General features: G+C 44.6%; 1 protein-coding gene across 1 annotated transcript; it reads right to left on the reverse strand.

The window, feature by feature from the left end:
• Positions 1 to 16,724: 16,724 nt before the first annotated feature.
• On the reverse strand, positions 16,725 to 18,649 carry LOC119341855 (cytochrome P450 709B2-like). Its single transcript, XM_037613704.1, has 2 exons — positions 17,476 to 18,649; positions 16,725 to 17,380 (listed from the first exon to the last, which is right to left on the reverse strand). The coding sequence occupies exons 1-2, from the start codon at positions 18,625 to 18,627 to the stop codon at positions 16,949 to 16,951; spliced, it is 1,584 nt and encodes a 527-aa protein (XP_037469601.1). The 5' UTR covers positions 18,628 to 18,649; the 3' UTR covers positions 16,725 to 16,948.
• Between the last annotated feature and the right edge of the window lie 1,861 nt (positions 18,650 to 20,510).

A 20,510-nucleotide genomic window follows, 5' to 3' on the forward strand; every position in this document is an offset into this window, starting at 1 on the left:
GTGTTGGATACCCTGAGCTAGTTGGATAAGCTAAACAACAACTTGGAGAGTTGGAAGATGAAAGCTTGTCCGACTTACCTCATTTCAAGGGTTATATTTGTGTATGTTGAAGAAACATGATATCTTCATCGATTGATTCCTGCGATCAGTTAATGGACCTATCATCTTATCCAATCTTTGATTTGAGTGTGGGCTATTCTCAAATCAAATCAGAACCAACGATGTTCGTAATCTTGTCTTACTCGTGCTTTTTCCTCAAGCATACTCCATTATATCTTTTGGTCTGATCAATGCTATCACATGTTCACATAATTGTGGAATTCCATTTATATGGAAACCTGGATGAATTGTTGTTGAGCCCATCGATGACATCCTTATCTTCTCCATAATCTTGATGATCCTTATCTTCTCCATAATCTTGATGAACATTAAGCTAGTGTTGGAAACTTCTATAAGCATTATCTTCATGTCCCATGCATGAAGCATATGTTCGGATGAAAGAAGTGACTTCCTCTAATTCATGTGCATTTGATGCAAGTTGCCGCCGTAAATTCGAGAAAGTCAATGTTGCTTCCTCTGGAATCATCCCAAATCAGTCATGCATACGTGCGAAGTACTCTATGGTTTGATAGGTTGGCCGCCTCCATTCTATATGTGTGTCCTAGCACACCAAGCCACTGATTGATTTGTTCAAGGAGAAGAAGTTTCTTTTTAAGAGCTAACCCGGGCTTAATCAAGGACTTTGTTATCCGCCATAATGGTTCCCCACCTGAACTCGGTAGTGTTTTATTATAAGACTACTACGTGGCCATGCTTGTCTGGGACAACGTGTTTGTTTGTAGCAGAACCAACTCATGTTTTGGAGCTTTCTACCGTAGTCCATTCCCCGAGAATCTCGCAACGTCATCTCGTCAATTTGTGTTGCAAACTTTCATTTTTCCTTCTAGACCTGATGAGTCTGGAATATTCTGACACCAACCAGATCTGAATCTCAGGCATATATGATGGTTGGAACGTTTCCAGAGAACTATAATATTGGTCTCCCTGTAACCCGGTAAAGTGGATGTCGTGGCCAACACACCCAGCCGGAAGACCTATTATTGTAGTATCTTGATTGAAGAAGTTGGTCACCTCCCCATAAGGATTTCATAGGATTTATCTTCCGTAGTTGTTCCTTATGGTTTTTTTTGTGCTCCCGAAGTCCGACCTTTTAATTGATGTTCTAGATACCAAACCATGTAAATGGGTTACACTAGCACATCAAGGAGAACATTAGTATAGCGGAGTGCTAAATGTCTCTCGGTCGATCGTCCAAATTTTGTTTCCTTACCCTCGCTAAGGTGAAATCTGAGAATGTGTTATCTTCCTTTGCATCTGCATCCTCCACCAATATCCATCATGGTAGTATGCTGTGTTGCCGGCATCCTTGACACGGATGTTGGTAAAACCTTGATGAATATGGAAATGCTCAAGTTCTTGAGAGCATGCACAAGCTCTAGGTTTTATCATTGGCACCAATTGGGATTGCCCCAGTTTTCCTCGATTATGCTATAACCATTCCAACAGTGGAATCACTCTCTACTGTTGAGCTTCTCTCTAGTTACTAGGATCATTTCCAGCATTTGTATTTTATTCCTATCTTGCACCACGACTGTGCCACCCTACCATGGACTACCCTTCTCAGTAATTACTGATCAGGATCATTTCCAAGTGGTCCTACCATGGGTTCCATCCATTTCCGGTGATAAGCAAATCACCCCTTGTGTTGTCTTCAACAAGGTAATCCACATCGTCCATTCTAGCCTGGGTTTGCATCCTTTCATACTTCATCAAATGATTGTTGGTGAATTGTCTTAGGCTGGTATAAAGAGTCTCAATGATCTCTATATCAAAAGCAATTCTTTTTGCCACTTAGGGGATGATTCTATGGGTCACCCTCCTCCAAGATGTCTCATTATGGTGTCATGGCAACTCAACTCCTCGCTGCGTTGACAACCGTTCACCACCTTTTTAAGTGTGTAATTGTTGCCTACCTAGTGAACCTTCGTCATTTGTTTCACCCCATCCCTCTAGATGTATGTTTCGTGTCTCAGCTTGAGAAATGTCTCAATGTCTCACTCCGTGAGTTGATCTTGAGTTGTTCGATCTTCGAGAAGATTGATCCTTCTAAACTTTTCCCTTTCGTCTTGCTGTCATGTTAGTTGGAGTTCTCAAAGCAAGACATCGGGACAATGTTGATGATCGAATCAATGCCCATGTGAGGTGCAACCTGGATCGTGAAGATCGTGTTAGCTTGTGTCTCCTCTGACTTCCTACCTCACATTTTGAATCTCGGGACGAGATTCTTGTTTAGTGGGGGGTGAGTTGTCACATCCCTAGCTTCTGGTGTTGCACTAGGCTAGCTTCTTGTGTGCATCATGTCTAAATTTATTTGAAAATTGAAATGGGGATCAACAAATGCCAGCACCCCCCTGATAATACCATGTCCAAATGTCCAAATAATCATAAACTGAAATGTTTGTTGTTGGATATATTTCAAATAGTGGGCATGAGCAGTTTCATGATTTTTGAGAATGTCTAGGTATTTTTAATAAATACCTAAAGACTACAGAATAATAGAAAACAAAATTAAAGAAAAGAGAGAGAAGGACTTACCTGGCAGCCCAGCCAGCCCACCACTATAGCAGCCTAGCTGGGCAAAGCCAGCACGGCCCACCAGGGGTAGCACTGTCTTCTTCCTCTTGCCAGGAGGAGAAGCAGTTGTGTGCCCGGTGCGTAGGCGAGCCGTGGAACTCCTCCCTGCCTGTCTAGCCTCCCTGATCTTCTGGACGACGCCACAACCCCCTCCCCCCCAGCATCTCTACCCACTCTCTCCGTGCTCTTTCCCCTCCCCTGTCTCTCTCTTGCGGGCAGCTAGCCGAGCGCCATCGCCGCCTTCCGCTGGCACCACGGCCACAGCCACCCCCGAGCCTCTCTGACGCCTCCCCAAGCTCCAACACGACATCGTCACCCCCTCCGCCGAGCCACACGATGCCGGACACCCTGGAGCACTGCCATTGGCTCCATCTCCTTCCTCGGGCCACCGAGATTGTCACCGCCGTTCTGTCGTCTCCAGGCCTCCTCCGAGCACGCCGACCATCCCAACGTCTTCGCAGTGAGCTCACGGACCGAATCCCCCTATTCCCAGCCTCTATTTCTCGCCGTAGCCATCGCCCCTTGAAGACCGAACTATGCCGCCGCACAAGATCGTTGCCGGCCATGTTTCGGTGACCATTTGGTCCCGTGCGTGTGCTCGTTGCACTCACAGTGATGCGTAGAGCCTCTCAAGCCTGCTACTTGCTCGAACGAAGGCCGTAGCGCCAAAACCGCGAGCACCCGAGCTCTGGCCGCCGCCCAACTCGCTTTCGCCACTGCTACGGGCCACCCTAGCTCCATTCGCTGCCACCAGTGGATGTGCCACTGCTCCAGCTCCCTGTAGAGCCAAACCTCGTCGCAAACCACCATATGTAGCGCCGTCCCAAGCAACTCCGGCGATGTCCCGCCGTCGCTATGGTCGCCGGCGTCACCTGCTGTCGTGGCGCCGGTTTAGTTAGCGCTTGACCCCACTAAACACCTCTAGGGCCACTGCCATGTGGGCCCCCGTGCCTGTTAGGTTAGTTTAATTTTATGTTTAAGGTTAGTTTAAAACACAGCGGGACCCACACGCCAACGTTGACCCTGCTGACGTGGTCATTGACTAGGCCCACCTATCAGCGACACTAACCAGCCCTCTGTCACTGACGTGTGGACCCCACACGCCAGGTTTGACTTGGATCGGGTCAGTTGATTTGCTGACGTCACAGAGACGCAGTGCTGACGCAACAAGTCATTTTCTGAATTAAACTTAATTCAGGAAATTCCAGAAAATGCCCAAAACTTCTAAAATTCATAGAAATTTAACCATAACTCCAAATGAGATAAGTTATATATGAAAAATGATTAGAAAAATCCAATCTATCCATCTGTACCATTTTCATGCATGTTAGAACAACTTATAGCTATTGTTTAGGACAAATCATATAAATGGCATTTGAATATCCACATATGGAGTTTGAATTTGAATCTTGGATTCAAACCAACTCCACTTAATCTGTTGATAGTTGCATTAGCTCAAATCATAGCATATTGACATGTCATGATCATGCATCATATTGTGCATTGCATTGATTATGTTCTTCCTTGTTTGCCGGTATTTGTCCCCTCTAAGTAGACGACGTTCCGATGATGAACTGGATGACACCGATGAAGAACTATCCCACTCTCTCGCTCCTGCTCTCTTTTACTGCATTAGGACAACAATGATTCATATGTTACTTGCTACGGTAGTTGAACCCCTTCCCCTTTGCATGACCTGTCATTGCCACAATAAATAGATGAAACCCACTAGCATGAGTAGGAGTTGTTTGAGCCCTCATGTGCCTACTCATTCATGCTTGTTTTTCATGCCTGCTACTGCTTAGAGTTGAGTCAGGTCTGATTCATCGGGGATGAATTGGAATGGTGATGAACATGTCCTACTATGTGAGCTAAGTATATGAGCACGATTTGGTCAAGGCAGCGGTGAGAGGCCATGTAGGAGTACATGGTGGGTTGTCTCATTGAAGCCGTCCTCAGGAACTGAGTTCTGTGTTTCTGATCCATGAAACAACTTCTACCATGCATTGGGCCCTGAAATATGACCCCGCTCGACTTCTTAACCACCCTAGTCCTCTGTCCAGGAGTTGCAAGTAGTTTCTGGTGTTTGTAGTATGCTGGAGGCCGTGCGCAGCAATGACCCGAGGGGTGGGCTGTGATGTGGTAGGCACGTGGCACGGTGTACCGGGCGCCCATTTGGTGTCTCAGGAACCCTGCACACATCGTTCAGGGTCGTATGTGGAAACCTCGGCTGGACTCCCTGCGGATGGAACCTGGATAGGAGATAAACCTGGACTAGAGACTTGAGTGTTTTGGTAGGTCGTGGTCTACACCCACGTCGGCTTTCACTTGAAGTCTGCCGAGCACATGTTCTGTGCAGACGCTAAGTGATGGAAACATGTCTTGATAACCCACAAGTATAGGGGATCAATTGTAGCCTCTATCGATAAGTAAGAGTGTCGAACCCAACGAGGAGCTAAAGGTAGAACAAATATTCCCTCAAGTTCTATCGACCACCGATACAACTCTACGCATGCTTGACGTTTGCTTTACCTAGAACAAGTATGAAACTAAAAGTACTTTGCCGGTGTTGTTGGATAGGTTTGCGAGATAATAAAGAGCACGTAAATATAAACTAGGGGTTGTTTAGATAAAGAATCAATAAAATAAATATAGCGAGTGTGGAAAAGTGGTGGTAGGAGTTGTGAAATTGTCCCTAACCAATTAACTACTTTACAAGACCGATAGCAAGTTTTATGTGGGAGAGGCATAAGCTAACATACTTTCTCTTCTTGGATCATATGCACTTATGTTTGGAAATCTAGCAAGCATCCACAACTACTAAAGATCATTAAGGTAAAACCCAACCATAGCATTAAAGCATCAAGTCCCCTTTATAACATACGCCACAACCCCCTTACTCGGGTTTATGCTTCTGTCACTCAAGCAACCCACTATAAGTGAATCATGAACGTATTGCAACACCCTACATCGGGAATCCCTCATGCTTGCGCGACACGAAGGGCACAATAGGACAGCAACATAACCACAAGCAAATTAAACCAATCATAGCAATTTACCAATTACCGATAGGACAACGAAAATCTACTCAGACATCATAGGATGGCAACACATCATTGGATAATAATATGAAGCATAAAGCACCATGTTCAAGTAGAGGGTATAGCAGGTTGCGGGAGAGTGGACCGCTGAATATAGATGGGGGAAGGTGATGGAGATGTTGGTGAAGATGGCATAGGTGTTGGTGTAGATCGCGGTGATGATGATGGCCCTCGGCGGTGTTCCAGCGCCATCGGAAGCAAGGGTAGAGATCCCCCATCTTATTCTTCTTCCTTGACCTTCTCCCTAAATGGGAGAAGGGTTTCCCCTCTGGTCCATGGTCTCGATGGAGTGGGAGGGGGGAGAGCCCCTCCGAGATTGGATATGTCTCTCTGTCTCTCTTTGTTTTTGCGTTCTCTCATTCTGCCCTTTCACCGTTTCTTATATATTCGGAGATCCGTAACTCCGATTGGATTGAAACCTTCGCCAAGATTTTTCTCCGAAAATTAGATTTCTTGCGGCAAAAGAAGAGCATCAACCGCCTTAAGGGGTGCCCACGAGGGTCAAGGGCACGCCCACCCCCTTGGGGCACGCCCCCTGCCCCGTGGCCCCCTCGGGCACCATCTCGTGTTGATTTTTCTTCCCAAAAATCATAAATATTCCAAAAATATTCTCCATCCGTTTTATCCCGTTTGGACTCCGTTTGATATGGGGTTTCCGCGAAACATAAAACATGCAACAAACGGAACTGGCACTGGGCACTGGATCAATATGTTAGTCCCAAAAATAATATAAAAAGTTGCCAAAAGTATATGAAAGTTGTAGAATATTGGCATGGAACAATCAAAAATTATAGATATGACGGAGATGTATCAGCATCCCCAAGCTTAATTCCTGCTCGTCCTCGAGTAGGTAATGATAAAAAAGATAATTTTTGATGTGGAATGCTACCTAGCATAACCTTGATCGTGTAATCTAATCATGGCATGAATATTAAGACACGAGTGATTCAAAGCAATAGTCTATCATTTGACATTAAGACGATAATACTTCAAGCGTACTAATAAAGCAATCATGTCTTTTCAAAACAACATGGCCAAAGAAAGTTACCCCTACAAAATCATATAGTCTGGCTATGCTCCATCTTCACCACACAAAGTATTTAAATCACGCACAACCCTGGTTTTAGCCAAGCAATTGTTTCATACTTTAGTATTCTCAAACTTTTTCAACTTTCACGCAATACATGAGCGTGAGCCATGGATATAGCACTATAGGTGGAATAGAATATGATGGTGGGGGTTATGTGGAGAAGACAAAAAAGGAGAAAGTCTCACATCGATGCGGCTAATCAACGGGCTATGGAGATGCCCATCAATTGATGTCAATGTGAAGAGTAGGGATTGCCATGCAACGGATGCACTAAGAGCTATAACTGTATGAAAGCTCAAACTGGAAACTAAGTGGGTGTGCATCCAACTTGCTTTCTCATGAAGACCTCGGGCATTTTAGGAAGCCCATCACCATAATATACAAGCCAAGTTCTATAATGAAAATTCCCACTAGTATATGAAAGTGATAACTCAAGAGACTCTCTATATGAAGAACACGATGCTACTCTGAAGCACAAGTGTGGTAAAAGGATAGTAACATTGTCCCTTCTCTCTTTTCTTTTTTTTCTTTTTTTTTGTAGGCTTCTTTAGCCTCTCTCTTTTTTTGAATGGGCTTCTTTGGACACTTTTATTTTGATAACCTCACATGGGACAATGTTCTAATAATGATGATCATCACACTTCTATTTACTTACAACTCAATACTAGAACAAATATATGAATCTATATGAATGCCTCCGGCGATGTACCGGGATGTGCAATGATCTAGCACAACAATGTCATCAAAAAACGGACAAGCCATGAAAACATCATGCTAGCTATTTTACGATTATGCAAAGAAATATGACAATGAATGCTCAAGTCATGTATATGATGATGATGGAAGTTGCATGGCAATATATCTCAGAATGGCTATGGAAATGCCGTGATAGGTAGGTATGGTGGCTGTTTTGAGGAAGATATAAGGAGGCTTATGTGTGATAGAGCATATCGTATCACGGGGTTTGGATGCACCGGTGAAGTTTGCACCAACTCTTGAGGTGAGAAAGGGCAATGCACGGTACCGAAGAGGCTAGCAATGATGGAAGGGTGAGAGTGCGTATAATCCATGGACTCAACATTAGTCATAAAGAACTCACATACTTATTGAAAAAATTTATTAGCCATCAAAACAAAGTACTACACGCATGCTCCTAGGGGAAGGGTTTGTAGGAGTTAACCATTGCGCGATCCCGACCTCCACTCAAAGGATGACGATCAAAAAATAAATCATGCTCCGACTTCATCACATAACGGTTCACCATACATGCATGCTTCGGGAATCACAAACCTCAACACAAGTATTTCTACTAATCCACAGTCACCCACTAGCATGACTCTAACATCACAACCTTTATATCGCAAAACTATTGCAAGGAATCAAACATATCATATAAAGCGATCTACAAGTTTATGTAGGATTTTATGACTAACCATATGAATTACCAATTCCTGTCATCTCTCTAAATAGATATAAGTGAAGCAAGAGAGTTTAATTCTTTCTACAAAAGATATGCCCACTCTCTAACAAATATAAGTGAAGCAAAAGAGCATTCCACAAATGGCAGTTTTCTATGTGAAGAGAAACACGCAATCCAAGCTTCAAAAGATATAAGTGAAGCACATGAAGCATTCTATAAAGCCATACTCAAAAGATATAAGTGAAGTGCAATCAGAATTCTATAAATCAACCAAGGAATATCTCATACAAGCATGGTGCATAAAAGAAAAGTGAAAACTAAATGCAAAAGACACCTCCAAGATTTGCACATATCACATGAATGAAACGAATCTGAAAACATACCGATACTTGTTGAAGAAAGAGGGGATGCCTTCCGGGGCATCCCCAAGCATAGATGCTTGAGTCTCCTTGAATATTTACTTGGGGTGCCTTGGGCATCCCCAATCTTGATCTCTTGCCTCTCCTCCTTTTCCTCATATCGAGACCTTCTCGATCATCGAACACTTCATCCACACAAAACTTCAACAGAAAACTCGGTAAGATCTGTTAGTATAATAAAGCAAATCACTACTCTAAGTACTGTTGCAAACCAATTCATATTTTTTTTGCATTGTGTCTACTGTAATATAAATTTTCCATGGCTTAATCCACTTATATAAATTGATAGTTTCATCAAAACAAGCAAACTATGCATCAAAAACAGAATCTGTCAAAACAGAACAGTCTGTAGTAATCTGAACATTCACCATACTTATGGTACCCAAAACATTCTGCCAAAATTAGGACAAATAAACAATTTGTACATAGAGATGGTGCAAAAAGTTTCATAACCGTTTGACGTTCCAGTAAAAAATGTAAAATCGTGCACTACAACCAAAGTTTCTGTCCTGCACCGCACAAACCAACAAGCATTGTCAACATCCTAAAAGCAAACCTTGGCACATTATTTTTATAATACAATGGAATTGTACAAGGGGATAATTATTTTTGATGAAAAGTTTCTGTAATTAAGATTCACAAAGTTTCCGTGAGCATGAACAAAGTTCAAGGAGCTCTCCCACTTCAACAATGCTTGTCTCTCTCACTTTCACTTTCCTTTTTGAAAAGTTTTGGGTTCCCCTCTTTATTTTTTTTGTTTTTAGACTATATAAATGGACTCAACAGAAATAAATGACTCTCTAAAACTTCCGAGTTGTCTCCCTGGCAGCGCTTTCTTTAAAGCCATTAAGCTAGGCATATAGTGCTCAAGTAATGGATCCACCCGGATCCCAAGGTATATCAAAGCCAATTTTAATTAACAATGATTTGTGATTTAGTAGTGAGCACAAAGTAACATATATCATGCAACAACAAAGTATAACTCTCTTCCTATGCATCGGCATGTCATAAAAGAACAATTCATGCACACCAAGTAAAGGCCAATGCATAGTATAAGCAGTTTCTTGCAATTTTATCATATTGGAAACATAGAGAGGTGGAGATATAGTTCCTCTCTCATAAACATTGCAAGTAGGAGAAGCAAGCACATGCATATCACATTCATCAAAATTATCATGTGCAATGGTAAAAGGCAACCCATCAATATAATCCTTAATAAGGGCAAACTTCTCCGATATAGTGTAGTCGGGAGAATTTAAAAAGATAATAGGACTATCATGCATGGGTGCAATAGCAACAATTTCATGTTTAACATAAGGAACTATAGCAAGTTCATCTCCATAAGCATAATTCATATTGGCATCTCGGCCACAAGCATAGCAAGCATCATCAAAAAGGGATGTTTCAAAAGAATCAACGGGATCATAACAATCATCATAGCAATCATCCATCGGTAAGCACGAAGGGAAATCAAACAATGTATGAGTTGAAGAGTTACTCTCGTTAGAAGGTGGGCACGGGTAGCTAATCCGCTCTTCCTCCTTTTGTTCTTCGCTCTCCTCGTCATCTTTTTCATCCAATGAGCTCACAGTTTCAATAATTTCCTCTTCCATAGTTTCCTGCAAAATATTAGTCTCTTCTTGGGCAGCGGAGACTTTCTCAATAAATGCATCAATATCGGAATTGTATTCATAATTCTCATAAAATTATTTAAGTATAGCAAAATTTTCAGGTCTGTAAACAGCATCATCAAGATTTTCACACTCTTTAAACAAAGATTCAATTTCATAGCTCCCATAAAAGCAACGAATTCTTCTATTTGTTCCACATCATAGTAATCATATATACCATTAGCTTAAGAAGCTAAGGTTTCATTATCATTAAATTTGCATGAAAAGGGAAGGTGTGGAGCCTTCATCCTAGAGCAACAAGTATAATCATATCTCAAGCATAGTTGCCGAGCATACCAATGCAACATATAAATTTGATCCCATAATAGTTTCCCTTTTGTGTCAAGCGATAATCCCTAAAGTATTCACGTTGATCCAACGTGTCTCCCGTAACATAATTGAATGGGATTTTCTCAGGATTATCAAAGTAGTACATAATATCTTTCACATAATGAGCATCGAGGGTTTTAGGAGGTTCCTCATCTCCATGAGTAGCAAGTACACCTAATTTTTTGGTATTTTTTGTTCCATATCCATAACTAAAGATAGTGAACAACTTAGAATAGCAAATAAAAATTACTTAGTGATAAAGCAAACAAGCACACATGAGAATATTCACCCCACGCTATGACTCCCCGGCAACGGCGCCAGAAAAAGGTCTTGATAACCCACAAGTATAGGGGAACAATTGTAGCCTCTTTCGATAAGTAAGAGTGTTGAACTCAACGAGGAGCTAAAGGTAGAACAAATATTCCCTCAAGTTCTATCGACCACCGATACAACTCTATGCACGCTTGACGTTCGCTTTACCTAGAACAAGTATGAAACTAAAAGTACTTTGTAGGTGTTGTTGGATAGGTTTGCAAGATAATAAAGAGCATGTATATATAAAGTAAATATAGCGAGTGTTGAAAAGTGGTGGTAGGAGTTGTGAAATTGTCCCTAAGCAATTGACTACTTACTAGACCGATAGCATGTTTTATGTGGGAGAGGCATAAGCTAACATACTTTCTCTGCTTGGATCATATGCACTTATGATTGGAACTCTAGCAAGCATCCGCAACTACTAAAGATCATTAAGGTAAAACCCAACCATAGCATTAAAGCATCAAGTCCCCTTTTATCCCATACGCCACAACCCCCTTACTCGGGTTTATGCTTCTGTCACTCAAGCAACCCACTATAAGTGAATCATGAACGTATTGCAACATCCTACATCGGGAATCCCTCACTCTTGCGCGACATGGAGGGCACAATAGGACAGCAACATAACCACAAGCAAATTAAACCAATCATAGCAATTCACCAATTACCGACAGAACAACAAAAATCTACTCAGACATCATAGGATGGCAACACATCATTGGATAATAATATGAAGCATAAAGCACCATGTTCAAGTAGAGGGTACAGCGGGTTGCGGGAGAGTGGCCCGCTGAATATAGATGGGGGAAGGAGATGGAGATGTTGGTGAAGATGGCGGAGGTATTGGTGTAGATCGCGGTGATGATGATGGCCCCCGGAAGCAAGGGGGAGAGAGCCCCCCTTCTTCTTCTTCTTCCTTGACCTTCTCCATAGATGGGAGAATGGTTTCCCCTCTGGCCCATGGTCTCCATGGCATGGGAGGGGCAAGAGACCCTCCGAGAGTGGATTTGTCTCTCTGTCTCTCTCTGTTTCTGCGTTCTCTGATTCTGCCCTTTCACCGTTTCTTATATATCCGGAGATCCATAACTCCGATTGGATTGAAACCTTCGCCAAGATTTTTCTCCGAAAATTAGCTTTCTTGCGGCAAAATAAGAGCATCAACCGCCTTACGGGGTGCGCCCACCCCACTGGTGCGCGCCCCCTGCCTCATGGCCTCCTCGAGCACCGTCTCGCGTTGATTTTTCTTCCCAAAAATCATAAATATTCCAAAAATATTCTCCGTCCGTTTTTATCCCGTTTGGACTCCATTTGATATGGGGTTTCTGTGAAACATAAAACATGCAAGAAACAGGAACTGGCACTGGGCACTGGATCAATATGTTAGTCCCAAAAATAATATAAAAAATTGCCAAAAGTATATGAAAGTTGTAGAATATTGTCATGGAACAATCAAAAATTATAGATATGACGGAGACGTATCAACATGTATGAAGAAGTACACCCCTGCAGGATTATAAATAATCTATTCGAATAGCTGCGTCCGCGGTAAAGGACCTCTGGGTTGCCTATACAGTTCATAGACAAGTGAAAGTGGATACTCTAAAATGCGCAAGATAAGCGTGAGTGCTATGGATGGCGTTCTCGTAGGGAGACGGGAGCGGATCCATATTGGTGTATTGATATGGTGAATATGTGGACTCGTGTGCGTCACCTCAAAAGAGTTACTTGTAGTCGTAGTTCAGGATAGCCACCGAGTCAAAGCTGGCTTCCTGCAGTTAAACCCCACCATCCCTTTTGTTGATAATGATGCATATGTAGTTAGATCTGATGTAAGTCTTGTTGGGTACATTTGTACTCACGTTTGTTAAATTTATGTTTTTGCAGAGAGACTTCAGTCTCGCTAGTAGTTCCGCGTGGACTTCGACGTTTATCTTGTTACCTCAGCTGCGATCTTGTGCCCTCGGCAGGATCTGGTAGATAGTCAGGCTTCTCATCCTTTTTCATTTATAGTTGTCTGTACTCAGACATGTTAAGTTTTCGCATGTGCTTTGACTTGTATGCTCTGAATGTTGGGTCATGAGACCCATGTTTGTAATATCTCGCTCCTCGGAGCATACTGAATAAATACTTGAGTTGTAGAGTCATGTTATGATGCAATGTTGTATTTGCACATATCGAGCATATTGTGTGTATGTTATTGAAATGCTTGGTATGTGTGGGATCTGACTATCTAGTTGTTTATCCTTGGTAGTCTCTCTTAACGGGAAATGTCTCCTAGTGCTTCCACTGAGCCATGGTAGCTTGCTACTTCTCCGGAACACTTAGGTTGGCCAGCGTGTGTCCTTCTTCGTTCCTGTGTCTGTCCCTTCGGGGAAATGTCACGCGGTGATCCTTTAAGTCCTTGTAGCTTGCTATGACTTGGGTTTCATTCGATGCGATCGACAAGTTCGTTGTTGGGTCATGTATGCCTATCCCTGTAAGTTAGCACCACTTTGGGTTCACGACTAGCCATGTCAGCCCGGGTTCTTTGTCATATGGATGCTAGCAACACTATCATATACGTGAGCCAAAAGTCGCAAACGGTCCCGGGCCTAGTAAGGCGACACCCGTGGGGATACCGTGCGTGAGGCCGCAAAGTGATATGAGGTGTTACATGCTATATTGGTGTAGCATAGGATCGGGTCCTGACAAAGTGAGAGAAAACAAATAGGCCTAGCTTGGGTATTCTTTAGAAAGAAATAGTGGGCTAGCTATTTTCCCAAAGCAAAACTGCTAGGCTGGTCATGTTGTTAGACGGGCCACAGAGACCGCACAACCCAGTTTATAGCCTACTCCTCTGAACAAATCCTAAAAAAAAGAAGCATTGACAATGATGTCAGTCCCAGATGTTAGCAGGGTGGATTAGAGTAAAAAATGAGGGGGTGCATCTGAGTAGTAAAGAGGCGCTTGCTTGTGTTCGGGAATGGACCTGGTGGATCTGTGCTGTCATACTCACAACTACAATCCTCTCCCAATTCACTATGTTGACAGGCCCGGATGGCGGCGCCGCTGCGAGCGCACCAAGGTGAAGGACGACGGCGAGGCCTCGGACGGGAATGAACAGGAGACGGGGAACATGCAACAGTATGGTCGTAGGCGGAGGGGAGTAGGAGGGTTCACTGATTCTGGTGCGGGGTAGGCTGCCATCGCCGGAGAAGAATAGGATGTCCGGGGGAGTAAAGGGATGGCCTGGCCAGCATTTCAGGGTACGGCAGGGCGGCGATGCGTGCATGACAGTGCAACCAACCGTAGAAGGCAGGGCGCTCCCGCTGGCGTAGGTTTGGTTTTGGCGGGTGGACCGGTCAGACCCAAAAACTCATTATGCTGGATTAAAAGAATTAATTTTCTTTGGCTACAACTTATTATAAAATGCTGCAGAGCACCTTTTTCTTCTTGAGGTTTTTTGAGACAACTTTCTTCTTAAGACTAAGTGGTGTCACCAGTGTGTTGGGCTAGGTTGGACATTCTTATCAAAAAATAATAATGGACCAAAACTATTTATGATGTTGGCTACAATTTGCATGGGTACGTTGGTTCCAGGAAGAAAATGGTGGGAGAAAAAAGACTGGTCGCTATCTTTGCCTAAGAATAATATCGACTGAATGTAACGACACTCTCATAGGAAAAATTATCCTCCTGTTGAAATTTGACTTTTCAAATCAGAAATTTAAAGAACTGGTGCATGAGCATTTAGCTTTATTAATTAATTAATTAATTTAAAGAACTGAAGAGAGAGATGAGAGGCTTGTGCGGTGCGGGCTGAATCGGGAATAAAAAAACTCAGTAAAACCAGTGGGAGGGAAATGATAACACAACCGGTGGGGTATCCCTTTGATCAGTGGGAGTCATAGATACCAACAAGGACTACTACAGATTGCCATTTTATAATAGATTGTCCTTTAATAATAAAGAGAGAGATTATAGACATGTGATTGGTTTCTTTCCATAAATGTTGCCTTGTGTTATAAAACATTTATTATTGTCCATAAATGTGGTCTTTAAAGATTGATTAGATGTCACCGTGATTGATTCATTTTCATAAAGACATTATTAACATATCAAAGATTAATCTGCATGATTTGGCAGAGAAAAACTGGATTAAGGTCGTGTTTGGTTCATAAGTCATAGGACTTTTTCTAGTCCCAACTAAAAAGTCCCTAGTCCCTAAAAAGTCCATCCCTGTTTGTTTCCAGAGACTAAAAAGTTCTAGTCCCTTCCTAGAGGTTATTAAATGACCATGTTGCCCCTAGTATATAGAAAAATAACAATCAAACAACACCATGGGGTGGCGGGCCAATGGATGCATGGAGGGGCATTGTTGGAAAAGTCCCAAAAAAGACTCTCATTGAGAGTCTTCTTTGTTTAGTCCCAGATGCCTAGTTTAGTCCCTAAAAAGTCCCTCCCGTTTGGTAAAAAAGTCTCTAAGAGGAACTTTTTCTAGTCCCTACACAAAAAAGTCCCTGAAAAAAAACACCCCCTAAGTAGATCAATGAGGTAAAAACCGGTTTAAATTAATTGGTGGGGTAGAAAAAAACGGTGGGGGAGGTTCAACCGGAATGGAGATGATGCTATCAACTCATCATAGCGTATAGGTCTGTGCCGATTCTGATAGTATGTCGAGCACATACAATAGATTGGTCTTAGATAAAATGAAAAAAAATACAAAAAACAAAACATAGAAGAAAAGAATGAAAAAAAATACGCCCGCACACGTCAAATGGGTCGGCAAACTTTTATTTATATACTTGATGTTTTGGTACGATTTGATTCAACTGAGTTAATGCATGACGTTGTTTTGGAAAAGTGTCGATTTGATTGGATTTTATTTGGCGAAGTGTCGACCCTGATAGTATGGTGAGCACAAAATAATAGATTTGTCATAGAAAAATGAAACAAGACAAAGAGGAAAATAAAAATGCACACACACATCATATGGGCCTGCCAACTTTGATTATAGTTGATGTTTTGGTAAAATTTTATTTGATTTGGGTATGAGTAGGAGAGGACAAGTAAAGTTTGGATTTAGTTGAGATTTTATTAAGATTTGATTTGAATGAGTAATGCATCACATTGTTTTGGAAAAGTGTCGGCTTCATTGAGTTAATGCATGCGTCAGATGGGCCGGGCAACATGGCTGCGCTTCAGCAAAAGATCACCTGTAAGACGCTCGTGAGCGTAATATAGCATTGGTGGGAGGTGAGGAGAGACTATCAACTCCCCCATTAAGAGTAGAGATAAAATAGGATTCCAGTTGAGACATGCATCATCATTCAGGATATATGAAGTGCTATTTGCATTTTTGTTAGTTACTAATGTTGAAACTAAAAAGACATAGCATAGTTTTTTTTTCTTCTTACATAATCACCCCGGTATAATATATTTTCAAAGGGCTATGAAAGAATTATTGGACTATCTAGAAACTGCTCTGAGTATAGATTTGGTGATACTCTATACTTTTCTTTTGACAGTATAATATAGTACACGGATGCTGATTTGGTGGCTTTGGCAAAAAGGTAGTGCTTCTTGCACTTGATGACATCAAATTATTCAGGTAGCACGTACAATAATGTAAGAGTTGTGTGACCCCGCAAAAAAAAATGTAAGAGTTGTGTGCTTACATCAACAGAAAATTCTGAGTCCCTCAATTCTGTTTTGAATGGATTTGGAAGGGGTATTTTTGCGTTCACCATGGGTACAAACAACAAAAGACAGAAAAAATAATCCAATATCAAATGAATTGTCCAATACACTATTTAAGCGGAAGTTGAGACAACTACGGGCAACAACACGGGCGCGGCGCCCCGCTGTCCACCCCGCTAGTGTATTTTATACTTCTACTGTAGCAGTAGTCGTTCAAAGAGGCAACTGCTCTACTGATCCAGGAGCTTAAGCAGCACGGGGAGCCCGCACTTGGGCTGCAGCGTCAGGAACTCGACCGGCGCGTGCACGTACTCGGGCGCGATCTCGAACTCGAACCGGCGCAGGATCACGACGGGCGTCGCCTTCGCCTCCAGCATTGCGAAGTCCTGCCCGATGCATGACCGCGGGCCGATGGCGAACGCCAGTATTGCGCTTGGGTGCTTGGCCGCCCTGCCCACGCCGTTCCGGAACCGGTCCGGCTTGAATTCGCCGGCGTCCGCGCCCCACACCTCCTCGTCCCGGTGCATCATCGCCGTAGGTATCATGGTGATCGTGCCCTTGGGGATCTTCACGCCGCCGAGCTCCGTGTCCGCCATCGTCTGCCTGGCGATCATGATCACCGCGCCGTACAGCCTCAGCGTCTCGTATAGCACCATTGTCGTCTGCCGTCAACGATCACAAGTGAAGTGAGTCTCACTCGTCGCTGTGGGGTCCATTACGAGCTTTAGCTAGAATTATGGAATAGACAGGGGCTTACGAGCTTGAGCTTGTTGAGCGCGTCGCCGTGCAGCGGCGTCCCCGTGCCGCCACATTCTCGGAGGACCTCCTCCCTGAGCTTCTGCTGCCATTCGGGGTGTGTGCCGAGGAGGAAGATAGCCCAGGTGAGGAGGTGCGCGGTGGTGTCGTGCCCGGCGAAGAAGAAGGTCTTGCACTCGTCGATGATGTCGTCCATGCTCATGGCGGCCACCTTCTGCCCGCCTGCTCCGGCCGACGTGTTGGCCTCGAGCATCAGACCAAGCAAGTCGTTGCCGTAGCCTTTGGCCTCCTTGGCGGCGGCCTGTCGCTCGCGGATGATCGCCATGAGCGTGCCGCGCACCTTGCCCGTGAGCTGCCGCCGCCGCAGGGTGGTCTTGGTGGGGAGGTACTCGAGGCCCGGGACGCGGACGTTGTTGATGGTAGAGACGGCGATGTACTGGAGCTCCCGCTGCGCCACGAACACCTCCTTCCCCTCCCTGTAGCTGCTCCCGAACGCCGTGTGAGAGATCACGTCGGCGGTCAGCTCCACGAACTGCTGCCCGACGTCATCCACCAGCGCCACGCCGCCGCCGCTCGCCGCACCGCGCGCCTCCCACGGCCGGACCATCTCCCCCGCGCACTCCGCCATCGTCCTGGTCATCATCTTGAGCTTGTCCATGGTGAACGCCGGGTGCACGATGCGGCGGCGGCGCGCCCAGTCGTCGCCTTCGGAGAAAACGAGGCCATTGCCCAGCAGGGCCAGGAGGTTGGGCCCCGGGTTCGTCTTGACGTACAGCCCGGTCCTGTTGGACAGGATCTGCTTCACCATGTCGAGGTCGCGGACGCATATCGCCGGCGTGTACCCCGACCACGACAGGAACATCTTACCGTACGACGCGACCCACGCCTTGTAGTGCGGCATCACGCGCCCGATGATGTCGTGGGAGCCGAGGTCGAGCACGTCGTCGGCCGTCGCCGCGCGCATCGCCATGGCCTCCTCGTTGTTGCCGACGAAGAACCGGTACGCCGGCCCGCGGATCCCCTGCCGCCGGAACGCCCTCGCGACGGCGTAGGGGCGCCACACCAGGTGCACCGCCGCCGTCCACAGCGAGGTTGCCAGCACCACGGCGAGCGAAGCCAGGACCAGCCCTGCAGCGGGCGCCATAGCCAGCATGGCGCGCGACGATCGATCTGTGCGGCGCAGCTCTTGGGAAATGATTGATCTGCTGATGATTGTGCCCACGCGTGCACGTACATATATAGTAATTCGTACGATGTTACTGCACTGGTGGATTGGGGGCTTGCGTTTGTAAGGTTCGGGGGCGGCCAGCGATCTCGCGGCTGTCGCCGATGAATGCGAGTATGCGACCCGTTGTGCAACCCGATATGATCTGCGAGTATGCGTATTGCTCAGGGTAACTGTCGCTAGATTGATCCTAACCGTACGATCTGAACATTGAGATTCGTGCAAGTATTTCTATCTACTACTGTATTGAAGAGGAGTTGTTGGTCCTACATCCATTGGTGTAGCCTCTCCTTCCCACCTGTTGCATTAACTTAATCAAATCAAACTTTTTGCAGCGCCTCAGTGATGTATGTAAGGTCATTGCATTAACTCGGCCAAATCAAATCAAATCATTCTATATACATATGACACAACCAATGAAATCAAATAAAATCGTTCGAGCTATTTGACGTGGGTAACCAAATCAAGTCAAATTAAATATTTTGCATTAACTCGATCAAATAAAATCAAATCATTCTAGCTATATGACACATACAATCAAATTAAATATTTTGCATTACCTCAATTAAATCAAATCACTTACTACATTAGAATATGATGAGTGTAAGATATACATCTGACACGAGTGGTGTTAGATCACTAGAATATGTATGCCCCGTTGCAATACTGAAGCAATTATCTACTATTAGACTATCTCTACTATTAAAGTGGAGTTAGGGATTGTATGTTGGTACTTGGTAGGTTCAACTCTCTTCCCCTCGATCCCCCTCTTCCCACGAAACAAAAACCAAACATCGCGTAAAACACACAAAAAAAAAAACCATCTCCCTTCTCGTGTTTCGCTTCATCTTTCGTCCTTCGGTCCTTCCCCATACCGAGTGCCCCTCCCGGTTCCTGTTTTTTTTCACGCCCCAGTTTTTACCCGTTTCCCGTAACCCCATGATTCCACACTCGACGCGCCTCAGCGCTGCCCGCTGTTGGGCCAACTCTGCTGCCTCGCAGCCTCCCCTTTTCGCCTTACCACCGCCACCCTAGCCCTAACCCTCACCCCACCTCGGGCTCTAAACGCCAAGAACGTCATGTCCTATGTCAGCCTCGAAACATCACCACCTACGACGATCACTGCCGTCCAATGCATGCCGTAGCCTCATCCGTCCAGACGCATGTTGCTCCTCCACTCCACCATCGCCCGCCGGCCACTCCTACGCATGGATTGACGCCGAAAATTCCCGGGCAAATCCGTTCTCTGCTGCGCCGTCTTCCACAAATCTCGTACACCATTGTCCCCCACCATGCCCCCTGGTCATCACGCTCCTCCTCCTCCTCCTCGTTGTGGTGCCACCGTCATGGGTTCTACTCTTTCAACCAGATCCATGCGTACATCGCGACCCCGATGCCTCACCAGGTATGTGCGCTCCCTATTGATTTGATCCGCTTCCACTCGGAATTTCTTCCTAACCAATTTATTACTTTTGATTTCTTCCAAGTTGCACTAGATGGATGCATGAGTGTGGTCCAGTGTGTGTCGACTGTCGACGGGGTTGGCAGGACGTTATCCGCCACATTTACATGCTTGGATTTTTACCATCCAACACTCATGTGCAACTCCTTTTAGCTTGTACCTCGACTAGGTAGATTACTAATGATGATGACTACCAGCCATCTCCTCCACTGCTTGTGAAGATGTAAGCTTAATTTGTGTCATTTTTGCTGTTACCTTATGAACTAATCATCAGGCCGACTGCTGGTTAGAGTATTTATGCCCCTGCTGAATAGTGAAGTTGTGGACATACAAGCATTGGCAAGACTTC

Source organism: Triticum dicoccoides, chromosome 7B (genome assembly GCF_002162155.2).
Source record: "Triticum dicoccoides isolate Atlit2015 ecotype Zavitan chromosome 7B, WEW_v2.0, whole genome shotgun sequence".
NCBI lineage: Eukaryota > Viridiplantae > Streptophyta > Magnoliopsida > Poales > Poaceae > Triticum > Triticum dicoccoides.

What these genes read in the sequence shown, in the direction of transcription:
- LOC119341855 (XM_037613704.1), bottom strand. Translation starts at nt 18,627, where the DNA reads ATGCTGGCTATGGCGCCCGCTGCAGGGCTGGTCCTGGCTTCGCTCGCC. An exon ending in CGCTCAACAAGCTCAAGCTC is followed by an intron (nt 17,381 to 17,475) that starts GTAAGCCCCTGT and finishes CGTTGACGGCAG; the next exon opens with ACGACAATGGTGCTATACGA.